Raw genomic sequence first — 12737 nt, 5'->3', positions numbered from 1 at the left:
GTAATGGAATCTATAGCTTTCTGCTCACAAAATAAGGGAACATCAGCTTATTTGTCTGTTTATCTCATGCACAGTCCTCCTTGACTGCAGCTCTAGAAATTTCAAGTCTGTGTGGCCATGTAATCACTGCTAGAGTACTTGGGTTGTGGCTCACAGCACAGTTCTTGGTGGTGGATAAATACGGCAGATAAGTTAACTGATAACAGAAGGTGGAACCTACTAATCTATACAGTCATAAAAATACAGCCAAAAGTTTCAGTATTCATAGGATTAAACTTTTTTAATTCTAAGTGCTAATTGCATACTGTAATGAATGTTTTTCTACTATTTGTACATTCTAGCAGTAGTTGAAAAAGTGCACTAGATAATGCTGCAAGTACTTCAGACTTCTGTTTTATGGATTAGTTTGATTTATTGGATTTCTGTTAATAGAGTTTTCCTTCTTTTCTTTTCCCTAAACAGCAAGACCATTTACGAAGTTGGTAAAGGAGATGCAACTTCATCGCGATGACTTTGAAATTATAAAAGTGATTGGAAGAGGTGCATTTGGTGAGGTAAGATAATTTTGCTCCCAGTTGTAGTAATATAACTTTCATTGCTTGTGCATCTGATTTCTTGGTGCAGTTGAATTTGTATTTGTCCTAAAGACAGAAGATTCACACAGATATATTAAAATACTTGCAAATGTAGGATGCTAGCAAGGTACTGCTAAAGGGGGGTCCCTTTGAAGCAGGGTTTCTAGTGTCCAGTTCTGCCATCTATGTGACTAGCTAATTTTGACTTCAGAGTAGCAAAACAAGTGTCTCTTCAATATGTGTATGAGCAGGGTGGTCCCACCTAGCAGCTGCACAGCTGAATTTGGGATCTCTTCTCCCACTTGCCATATGTACTCTTCTGTACTGCTATAATTTAACACAGAGCTGGGCTGCTTCGATGGTAGGAACGCGGAGGCTGCTCCACCCATCTGCCTGTCTCTGTAGCAATCTGGTAATGCAGAAAGACGCATTTGGCTGCCTCAGAGGCTGTTCCTTGTCATCTTTGAAGATCAAAGGCTGCTGGATCTGTTTTTTGGACAGCAAGTTGAATCATGCTGGGATGATAGGAACGCCTTGTGTTTTGAGGACTCGCCAGGCCCAGGACCCTGGACTGAAGCTTTACTTCTTAATATGCTTAATGAAAGTCTCATCGGTCACACAAGTCTGAGAGGGCTTGCCACTAGCGAAACCGTTCACGAGCGTGCCCCCTGTAGGAGGCGTAGGACGCTCCTGGAGAACCTCAAAGGCAACCTCTCAGCATTTAAGTACACATAAGTAAAGCTGTAGCTGTCAGCAAAAGAGGTGATTAAGTAGAGGATTTCTGGAAGCAAGGAATTTAGATTTCTTTCAGGAAGCTTCTTTTAAGTAATACCACACTAAAGTCAAATGCAGTGACAGCCATTAAAGGCTCACTTGGGCCCATTAGCACTTGATTACAACTTTGCTGCCGGTGGCAAAGGCTAGGCTTCCTTGTCTTCATCTGGTGTCAGGAACAGGAGGATGTGCTGTGCAGGGCTTTCGTTCCAAGCACGGTGTGCCCATGACATGTCAAACTTTCTTTCGCAGAGGGTTTGATTGTGGAAGGGGTATTGTAGTTTGATTGTGGGACAGTGGTATGGTAGGCAGACCAGAAGCTGACCTAGAAAAATGCCAGGCCCCTACTCAGCCTGGGTTCAGAAAGCAGTGACGTTTCTGTGCATTGTGAGATGAATGGATAGAACAGATCCACATAATTTTAAGCTACTTCAGGGACTGCTTTTGAAGAAAGTGGACACCTAAGGTAGGCAGAAACAAATGTTTCAGGAACATCTCCTAATCTGTACCAGCCTCTAACAATGTGATGAAATAGTTCGTGTGTAGTCACTGTGGACATAGCTACTCAAAGAACTTGGGAGTTTTAAGTAAAATGTCCAGATAAATCCTAAGGTCTTGACCTGTAAAACAACAGTCCACTTTCTAGTGGATGTTGAACTCCATGAGTTGCAACATTCGTTACAAAAAAAAAAAAAAAGGAAGTGTTATCTTAGGGTAGTAGAAATACTGCATGACAATCGGTTGTTTCATTTAAGTGTTGTGTTTTATCTGGAATATGTTATTTGAACATGGCTTTTAGGCAAGAATAGTTCTGCAAAGAGTTCACAGGAAAAAACAGAAATGGGAAACAAAATTTGATAAGTCCAAGGCAGGGCTGAAAGCTACAAATTAAGTCTAGAAAAGAGGTCTGAGCAAAAAGTTTTATGGCCAAATAAAGGGCCTAGAAAATCAAGGCAGTAATAGGTAACTGTCTACATCGCTATTAGTGCTTTGATTCAAAGCAGTAGCATAGCATACTTGAAGGCAGTGCCCCCAGTTACTGCAGAATGTTTTTGCTGTGTGTAAGTTGGATTTCTTTTGGAGGAAGTTAAATTAGAACCTGTGTTCCAGGTGTGCACCAAATGTGCTTCTGGCCCCAGTGAGTATATAAGAATCAATCATTGTTTTCAACTCTTCTAGCAGCTTCAAAGCGTGTTTAGTCCAGGAGACCAGACTAGATACCCTCTGAAACAAAATTCCTGAACCGCGTACAGTATAGATTGTAAGGCTCAGCACAGGCTACTTTGATGTGTTGTTCTGGTCCTGCTGTGCCAAATTACTAGCTATAAGTGGCTGCGACCGCTGATATCTAAAGAATTTTAGATTAGTGTTTTGGCAGTTTGTCTTTCGGTGGGATTAGAAGTGGTTTCTGGATCTTTTCAGAACTAGACTTGTGAATGCTATAGCTATCAAAATGATTTCAGGACAAGGGAACCCTTTATAGTGGCTTGCATATGGAGCCAGTATTAGGAATGCCTTTGCCAGAATATTCCTCTTAATCCTAAAATCAATGAATCTGTAACAGTAAGCTCTTTTCATATTGCCCTGTAACTTGGACACAGAAATGGGACACATTTCCTGATGCTTATTGAAGGTTGAGAGGAGTTTTGATCTCTAGCAGGAGATGGACTGCGTCTCAGAGTGTTTCTGCAGACAGCCTTGGACTTAATTTTTAGACAAAATGCTCGTACAAATGTTGATAACTTACCTGATTTCCTTCAGCATCTCACAACAGTTTATTTTTAAATTATCTCTTCACTTATCTTTCTTTTTTGGGGTGTTTGCAGTGGCTTACGGCTTTTGGGTACAGAGGTCAATGCCTCATGTGATGATCTAAAGTTTTGAAGCCTTGTTACAACATTAAGGGAGGACAGTTTTTTATAGTACTTAAATCTGTTCTCTTCATAAAGATGCTCTTCTTCACTTAGGGATTTCCCCAGCTGGAAATCTCAGTACAGCAGCAGATGAAGCGTTTGTATGAACTTTTCAGAGATTTCTGTTTATACTTGTTAGGGGCTTTAGGGTGACCTTTCTTAGCTTTGGATCAAGAGTTTTAGGGTATATATAAATTTAGAAATTCTGGGTGGAAACTCAAGTTAATGCTGTTTGGGGTGCCTGAATCAACAACATCTTTCATATTCTTTCATTTGGAAAAGCATGAAATGATCAAAGCAACTGGTAAATTCTACACCCCCCACCCTCCACCCCAGTGGAAATGAAATTTCACAGAAGGGAAATGATAAAAAATCTTAATTTCATCCTTCTGTCACAGCTATGAGTAGTTACAAAGTCAGAAGAGTTGGTTATCTGTCGATATTGCATTGTCATTTTCATCTTTTACTTAACAGGTTTGTGTTTGTGCCAGCTTGAAACTTTTTGATCAGTTTAAATTATGCAGGATCATTGATTTTAAGTTCACTGTACTTTAATCCCACTTGCCAGAGAATATTTCACGCTTTTTGCTTATGAATGAATCCTTTGACCCTTGTGTATACTACGGTGCTATAACTGTTAAATATAGGCATTATAAAATAGTAAATATGTGAAGGTTGATATTCCATAAGTAAGAAAATAAAATCTAGGTTCTTTAGAGGGCCTTGTGGCATCTGACTTGTGTAAAGCAACACTTCAAAACACTGAATGGGGGTGCTGTAAATAATTTTGCTATGGTATGTTCATACACATATAAGAACTGTTATAAATTAGTTGATGAGATTTTAGTGTTATTTATAAGGTTACTCTTTCAATCTTGATTAAAACAAAACCAACATCAAAAACTATACTTACAACATATTTGTTGAAGTGCATAAAGAATTTAATCAGAATTAAACTAAGCATATTCCTCATAGAAATAAGTAGTTTAAATTAAAAAGCTGAACAGCTAAACAAGCCAGACTTCAAAAAGATTGAAAACGACATTCCATTCTCCTGAATGTGTATAGCAGCTATATCCACAGTTTAGCTACTTTAGACTTCTTTGAGAACCCCAGGGGCTTTAGTCTTACCGAAGAACTTTTGCATAAATCAGTAGCTTTGAAGAAAGATGGCTTAAACAAAATGAAGACATTGTATTAGACAGGATCGGTGATTGATTTTGCCACACAACACATAAGACACATGCTCCTTGACCAGAAAGTGGATTGAGATGGCATGTGAGTGTGTCCTTATGAATACACCAGCATCTAATTTAAGGCAGATTGATATAATCCCCAGTGTGTAACTTTACTGTGAGTGCCTTTTTCTTTCCTTTTCCTTTTCAAACCAGCAGAACTCAGCCTGATTCTTTACACTTTTTCCAGCAATATGAGAAGAAGAAAACAACTGGTAATCCAAAACCACCTGAGTGAAAGTTCTTAGAGCAAAGGAGAACTGAGAAAGCAAGAGAAAAAATATTTCTTAAAGTTCTCATTATTATGCTAAGACAAAAATAGCCTAGCTCAGGACCTAGAGATTTCTTCTGTAGCCACCTGCCAAAACATGCAGTTCTCCTTTTCTCATAAACTTAGCCAGCTACTTTGCATGCATGGTAAACTGAATGTCTGAATATCCTTTACAGGAATATTTAAGGCTCTGAGTCCTGGAGTCACTGGCTTGAGAACATCATTACATTTTTTTCAGAAGTTTCGTAGTTATGAAGAGAAGTTTCAAACGTTCTTTGAATGCATACTATTCTTATGAAGAGTATTATAATTTGAAATGTTAGCTATGAGAAGAATAAACTACTAATGGTTCTTGCCCATCCCCTACAGTGTACACACCTGGGTGTACACCCAGGTGGCTGGAACGTTGTCATGAGTGCCCACACATTGCTTTCACTCTGTTTTTTGGGATCATGTAGGCAGATGGCTCAAGTGCAGAGGGGCAACCTCCATAAGGAATAAAATAATAGTAGCAATAATAAAAAACACTCCGAATTAAAATTGTAACTAAAATGAATTTCTGTAATCTTAATTCTGGGTTCTATTAACAAAATGAATGTGGTGTCCTGTCTTGATGAGCAAGAATGAGTATGCTCTGTAGGGTGAAGTTTTTGTTACCCACTGAAAACACACCTTTCCTAGGAGAAAATCTAAATAATACAAGAACAGAATGGAAAACTCCCCCAGTTTTTAGACTTGTAAAAATGCATTATATCTGTGGCTTGAGATTTGCATGTGGCTGGCTATTCCTTCTGTCTAGAAACACTGCAGGCCATTATTTGAAAGGAAATCACATCCTGAGATACTGGGCTTCGTGGCATTGTGCCTACCTGAGAAACTCAGGGCAGCCTTAGATCTGCTTTCCGTGTGCTTGGCTTGTATAATGTGGCTGACACCTCCTGGAAATTTGGCAGTACGGGACTGAAACAATCGCTTTCCTTCCCTTGTTTATTAGTAAGGACTTGTTTCAGTGAGCAGCACTGCAGCGGAAGGGTGGAACCCTTTGGTCTCGCTTAGCACAAAAATAGCTAATATTCTTAAAGTGCCCTGCTTCAGTAGGATTTAGCTACTGATAGGTTAGAAATACCTTTCCTATAAATGTTGCTGCGTGTAGACTTGATCCATACAGTGTTCAGTAATAGTACTTGTTACCTCTACTCACTGTGCTTAGTCAGAGTCTTAGCTGGAAGCGAGACCTGTAAAAGTGTTGCCAAAAGAAAATAATTCATTGCTGAGAGAAGAGGATAGGAGCGATCCCGTGTACCACAGGTTTCTGATGAATTACGTGATTCCTAGTGGGAAATGCACTGGCTAAGAGCGCAGTTAGGCTCAGAAGTGAACAGGGAAGAACTGACCTTCCTGTTGACAATTATCCTTGGCAGCGAGACGCTGTGCTGTTAGGGCCTTGTCCATGTCGTAGTCACAGATTTAGGGTACTAAGTGTAATGTTTTTGTCTACATCTAGAAATTAGCGTGGGACATGGTGAGGCTGCAGCTGAGGCTGTCTCGTCTCTTCAGATGCTTTGGTAACTGACATTGGGAACCCACGAGGACTGTGCCTTCCTAAATTGTAGATTAACTGACCTCATAAGCATAGGACACAACGTATGACACTTCTCACCTAGCTGCTCAGACTCCAAGCATTTAACACACGATGTAGAAGAAATGTTTAATGAGCTTTTCCTCTTCCGTGCCGTGCTCTTCACAAGCTATTTTCTGAAGTGGAAATGGACAAAGAAGCTGCTTGGTTTTGAAAATGCTTCTGAAAAAGGCTGCTGCTCTTTGTGAGCCTCTCCAGCTGGGCGGCTGTGTGGTGGCAGCACCCGGCTGCTGTGACAGAAAGCTGGCTGCAGGGAGCTGGACGGACAGACCGGACAGACAGACCTGCCTTGGGCCGCTGTGCTTGTGTGCCTGCTGGCCGCTAAGGAGCGAGCCTGGGTGTTGCTCAGGGCCACCTTTTGCAGAATCTTTCTTGCTGGCACTTATTTCTTCTCTGTACAGCGTGAAGATCTATTCTTGGTGATAAAAACATTACTTAGTTTGGGAAATGTGAACTGTGGAATATGAACCCTGCAAAGATACTGCTGCTCATTTAAAATGTAAAATAGACATAAAAAACCTGATAAAGCGGTCCAGACCAGTTTTTCTCCGTGATAACTGTTAACTAATGAGCTATGTATCAAAGACTTCTCCTGTCCAAGAGTATTGGAAAGATAAAGCAGTTCCTGCAGTGTGTTTTCAGTAGGTATCATCCAAGGTATCAATTGCATGAGGCAGAAATAGGAGTGTAAAAGTGGTGTCTACGAGCTTTAACTGAGGGAAATGTCTATAATATTCAATTACGAGTCTGGTAATAAGACATTACAGGTAAATTGTTTACATCTGAAATGACATTTTGTCTCTTCTGGTTGAAAGGCTTGTCTAAAATCCCCACTCAAATTTCTAAAGACATTCCAAGTTCCTGCCAAAGGTTAATTCGTGCAATTTTACATCACTTTATCCATGTAATTTTATTGTCCATTAGCCTAAGCAGATCTCTCATCATCCTTGTTAGCGGTGTCCTTCCTTCCAATTTTATTGGTAGGTAGCAATCATAGCCACTTTTTGCCTTCCTTATTTTTTTTTGAACAAGCAAAGCTTTTTCTATTCCTGTGTTAGTATGAGATGCTCTAAATATCCCTCCTTCATACCTGCTGCATGTGAAGTTTCTCTGGGTTGTGGCTGTGCGTGGAGTTTCCAATGATTTTGTATTTCTACAAGGCAGTAACGTTTACCTGTCGCTATACCTGTCATTACGAGCTTGCAGAAGGACTGTTAGCTGTATGTCTGGGTCTGTCTCCTTTTCAGGTGAGAGCTTTTTGTATTTGAATTTCACCTTGTCCTCAAGGGCTGAAATTTTAGGATTAAGTTTTACATGGAAGTTTAACACGCCATGAGCATAAGTAGTGTTAGGTAGCTTTTTTATGTTTGTCTTGAAATTAACGCCAGCATGGTTTCCAAGAAGATGAGCATCAAACAATCCATAGGTTCCCAGTCGAAAGTCTTTTTGTTAACTATCTTAATTGCTTTCTGGAAATTCAGCCTTGCATTTAAATGATTTCTGCAGTTTCTTACATCATGCTTGCTGTTTACATAAAATTTGTAATTTGATGCTGTTTGCTAATGTTGGTTATGTCACTCGGAGGTCAGAGTACAGGACTAGGAAGTCTCATGTTTGTTGAGGCTGATTTGGCTCGGATTCCCACCCTATAGGCTTCGTCGGGGCAGAAGAAAAGCTTTGGATAGCTTTGCACATTACAGTCGTAAATGTCAGTATCAAATGGCTTTGGAAGATCAGAATGCAGCAAAAGGCTTTTATGAAACAATTTGAGAAGCAAAATTCTAGCTCTTGCCAAAGTCTAAAAAGGTTATTTCAGCTATATTGGTTCAGTTTTGATTTTATTACAGTACAAGGGAAGCAGAGCTTTGAGGCAAAAAGTCCTGGAAGAAAAGGGATGGCAGAAATTAATACAAATCTGATGAGCTGTTGTGGCATGTGGTTATCGTGCTGGGCTCTTGCTTACACTTTAGCTCCAATTCTCATACTTTTTTTTCATAAATGTCTTAAGAATACTTAAAAGAAAAAAGGTTGTACTAGCCGTGGAAATAAAGGGTAAGAATCAAAATTAAATCCAATTTCTTTACAGTGTGTGCACGAAGTAAGCACTTGTTTGGCCAGTAAAGTTCTAAACCTATGCTTAAGGTAGCAGCAATGCGTTTGTTGTTAAAGGAGGCGTTTGTACAAATCTGTGTCCTTCGGAATACCTCTGAACATACCTCTGAAGATTTCTCTTATGATGTAGTGAATTGGTGTGTACTACAGAAGCACTCATATTTCAAATTTGACATCTTGCATGGTTCGCACAATTGCAGTGTAAGGGATTTTTGTTTGCTCATGCAGAGTAGTCATTGTGGTTATTTTAACTGCATTTTAGATATGCCAGAGAAAGAAGTTATTAGAAAAGCAAGAAAAAATATATGCTGCAGCATCTCTGTAGCAACCGAAGTATTGTATCATGAATACAATCTTAGAAATACGAATACAGTCTTAGAAATATTGCTACCTGATGACCAAAGTAAAAGCTTTTCCTCAAGTTAACTTCGTGCTTTATGGAGCAAAGGCTATAAGTTTGTTTTTGTGTGTGTGTGTGCAATATTATTTTCAGACAGCAGTGAGGTTTTGGTGTCCTAGTGGTAGTGTTTTTTATCTTAAAAGGTAAATAAATCCTAATGATTTGAATGAACTGCAGAGTCAGGTCTAGTCAGGCCAAAAATCTGTTGCTTCTCTGAGGTATCTTCTTTACCTTTCAGGTTCCTTTTCCTTGTAAAAACACCTGCTACTTTTTCATTTTCTTGGGGATTTACCCATTTTGCTGCATAGTTCAACAATTTTTTTCTGCAGGCACAAGAAGCTTCTTGTCCCACTGCTCCCTTACAACTACAGCATCAGCGTGTTTACTGATGCCATCATCTGATAACCACTTCGAGTGAAAATGTGAGAGTCAACTCTCCTTTTATTAATTCCACTTCTTCTTCCACAGAAAACAATTCTCCTCCTCCTGAAACTTTAGTCAGGCTGTTTTAAGCAGTCCTTTCAGTTGAAAATGATGGCACTGATAGAGATGGCAAATGGGGAATTGCTGAGTAGATCATACAGATTTGACTCCCTTTTCTTTTTTCTTTTTCCAGGCTTGTTCTCACTTACTGCTTTGTTTTAATGTTTGCACAGCTTCTCAGTGCCCTCTGCGATGCCAGGCTCGCGTCACACCTTACCACTTCAGCCCAGATCAGTCTCTAAGCTTCCGCTGCCCCGCAGTGCTTGCAGACAGCGATGGCCTTAGATAAAACGCAATAGATGTGTATCTGTCTTCTGCTTGCTGCTTTGTACATAGATGCCTGAGCGATTCGAGCGTTGTGGTTTAATGAAACTTGAATATTGCTTCTTCAGGGCTTGCAAAGCTCAACTTGTAAATCGCTTCTGCCCCAGAGCTTTTGTTCTTTGCAGCAGCTGGTCGCGTTCTGCTCTGCTCTTCTCCTCCGGTGCAGACAGGGGTATTTCCCAAATGGAGACTGGGGTATTTCCCAAACTATCGTGTTCTGTATGAAACAGAATTTAATGTCTATAGAGACTATGTCAGCATCTTGCAGTTTCTCAGAGCTTTTAATGTGTAGTTTAACTTACACCGTATCTTTAGCTGTGTCAGGCAAATGATTCAGTTCATTGTAGTTGGAGAGACTGTCACAATAGGTTTGAACTAGAAGGCTGTGACAAGGCTGGGAATAAAGCTAAACATCTTAGGCCATTACCAGCATTGCAGGTCAGCACCGAACCCCTTTATATGTGCCCAAGGAGTCTCATGTTCAGGCAAGACTCTCATTTGTACTCCCCCATCCCCTGCTGTAGGAGCGGTGTCTGCGGGAGGTGTTTGCAGACCAGGAGAGGTTGAGGTGCTGTGTGGCTGGGGATAGTTTACATGCTGTACAGAAGGATTCCTCTTAGCACTGTATTTAGGGCTAAATTCCCATGTCTTCCCTGTCATAGATACCTGCTGGTCCTTCCATAACAGATTTCCATTGCGTGACTGTGCAGCTGTGTACTAGATGGAGCTCATCTGTCAGCGTGAGCTGGTGAGAGGAGCCTCACGCACCGAGGGGTGGGAGGCTCAGGTATCCACCTGCAGAGCCGAGCGTCTAAATGAGGGTATCTCATCCCTCTGTTACTGGAAGGGCAGTCTCCCACTGTCCTTCATCTGGAGTTATTTTAGGGTAAGTGGCAGGGAGGAACTCTTCCCTCCTCAGGTTTTGTGTCGATCTGCTCGGTGCACTATTCCAACCTTGTTTTATAGTTAGCATCTTGTTGGAGTCTCTGCATCTCCTGAATCCCTTACAGATAATGGTTATAAAGCAACAGAAGAGGAGAGCACGACATGACTCTTGTTACTTCTCCCACTGCTACTCAGAGCTCTGATGGAAGCAATGAAAGCCGACTGCTTTTATGCTTCTGAAATAGACAAAACAAGTAGCAGCAGAAATACTCAAGCAGTCCCCGTACAGTCTTGTGGAAACGTTGCTGTCCTAGTTGTCAGTCTTGCTTTTCTTTGCCAAATGTAAGAATTTTATTGAAATAATAGCTTTACTGCAAGAAGAATTAGTTTGTTCTTGCTCTAAATACAGTCTCTGCATTCCTAAGCCTTGAAGTTTTTGTATTCTTCAGTTTTTCTTCCACTGTTCAGCCATATGAACAACTGTTTGTAGTAGGCTGGTCTAAGAAGTGACTAATACACAGGATGCATAGCAAAATGCTTCAAGCAAAATGATGATTAAGTAAATGAATGCTGTTTCTTTGCTTCTTTTAAAATATCTTCATATAGTACACAAAAGCATGTTAATTTATAAATATCTTTCAAGTTTCTGAAAACAGCAATGTGAAAACAAATGAGTCAAATGTAGTGTATTTCTATTGACAGCGGCCTTTCTTGTTTTCTAATGTTGCCCTTTTAAATGTTTCCTGGTTGGCTGAAGGCACAGTGTTAGGAGCATTCCCTGTTCGTGGTCAACAATGCAAAACAATTTATGATGCATCTTCCTAGAAAAAGCTTCATACCCCTCCTGTATCATCCCCAATGTACTTGCTTGTGAACGGTTGACCACACAGGGTGTGTTGTGCATCAAGTCCGTAGTATTAATGGGAGAGGAACGTGGAGGGAGCACAGAATCAAGCTGTAATTTGTTGGTGTGAATTGATTGCTGATGGCTCTTTAGTAATTTACTTCATTAACACTGTGTGAACGTTAAGCTGTTTAAATACTGTATTTCTCTGACAGTGCTTTTGTGTGAAAATTAAGCTGTTTAAATATTGTATTTCTCTGACCATGCTTTTGTTAAATGAGGATATCTTATTATTGCAGGTTGCAGTTGTTAAAATGAAGTGTACGGAGCGCATTTATGCCATGAAAATTCTCAATAAATGGGAAATGCTTAAAAGGGCAGAGGTAAGTAATACGATTCTCTAAAGCAGAGAATTTTAAAAATGTCATCAGGAAAATTACACTGAAGCTCTTCCAGATTAGGAAGAATTATTTTGTGAGCCTAGGAGCTTCATACTTTTTTTTTTTCTTAAGCTGTTTTAATGCAATCAAGTCTGACGGTCCCTTCCAGGCATCTGTTGTTCTCAGCATTACCGTGTATTCGTTTACCAGACAGTCTGCCCTAGTTCTTACCCTGAATTTATTGGCCAGATTTTTGTTTACAGTAAAGGCAAGTTAAAGACTACATGAAAGCTGAGATCGGTGCTACTGTGACATTCACAGCTGTATACAAATACATTATGAAAGGATCTTTTTTTTTCCTCTTGTATTCAGAAAGCATATATTAAGGAGCTTTGCATCCTGCAGTTTGTAACAGGATTTATGTAACTGGTAAAACTGTAACTAAATACTTTGAAACCACAGATTCAAATTGTAAAACAAATGTGTTAAGAGGGTAAGTCTGTTTAAAAAGGGTGTTTTTGATGAAAGGAGATGTAAGTTGTCACAACAAATTATGTAAATGCGAATGTGTACTTCACAGATTAGGCAAGGACCTACTGGGAATGCGCCATAACTGGCGTATTCCTAGAATACCTACTCTTGCATTGTAGTAGGCAAATGTAACGTTATATAAATCAGCAGTTAAATGAGCAATAGATCTGAGGGGAAAATACGTATATTGCATCACTCCTTGTAGCAGTTTTATTGAGGGACAAAGGCTAGCTGCTTGCTGAGGACTAAGCCTGCTGACACTTCCCTATCCTATTCTTCGGTCCCCTTCCTGACACCTCCTCCCCCTCCCCAGCCTTCCCTTCCTCGTCTCTCCCTTCCTTTCAATGAGTCAGTTCCACCTCTTTTCCTGT

The 12737-nt window shown here is 40.1% G+C and overlaps 1 protein-coding gene across 3 annotated transcripts in view; it reads left to right on the top strand.

The window, feature by feature from the left end:
- Positions 1-12737, top strand: part of CDC42BPB (CDC42 binding protein kinase beta) — a 95527-nt gene that overhangs the window by 28101 nt on the left and 54689 nt on the right. For all 3 annotated transcript variants that reach the window (XM_080593978.1, XM_080593980.1, XM_080593979.1), the window contains exons 2-3: positions 463-554; positions 11755-11838. In XM_080593978.1, coding sequence (XP_080450104.1) covers positions 463-554; positions 11755-11838 — 176 coding nt within the window. The remainder of the gene's footprint in view (positions 1-462; positions 555-11754; positions 11839-12737) is intronic.

Source organism: Anser brachyrhynchus (assembly GCF_964034855.1).
Source record: "Anser brachyrhynchus genome assembly, chromosome: 5".
NCBI lineage: Eukaryota > Metazoa > Chordata > Aves > Anseriformes > Anatidae > Anser > Anser brachyrhynchus.
The sequence above is the reverse complement of the archived record's forward strand: the minus strand, read 5'-3'. Positions and strand labels throughout refer to the sequence as shown.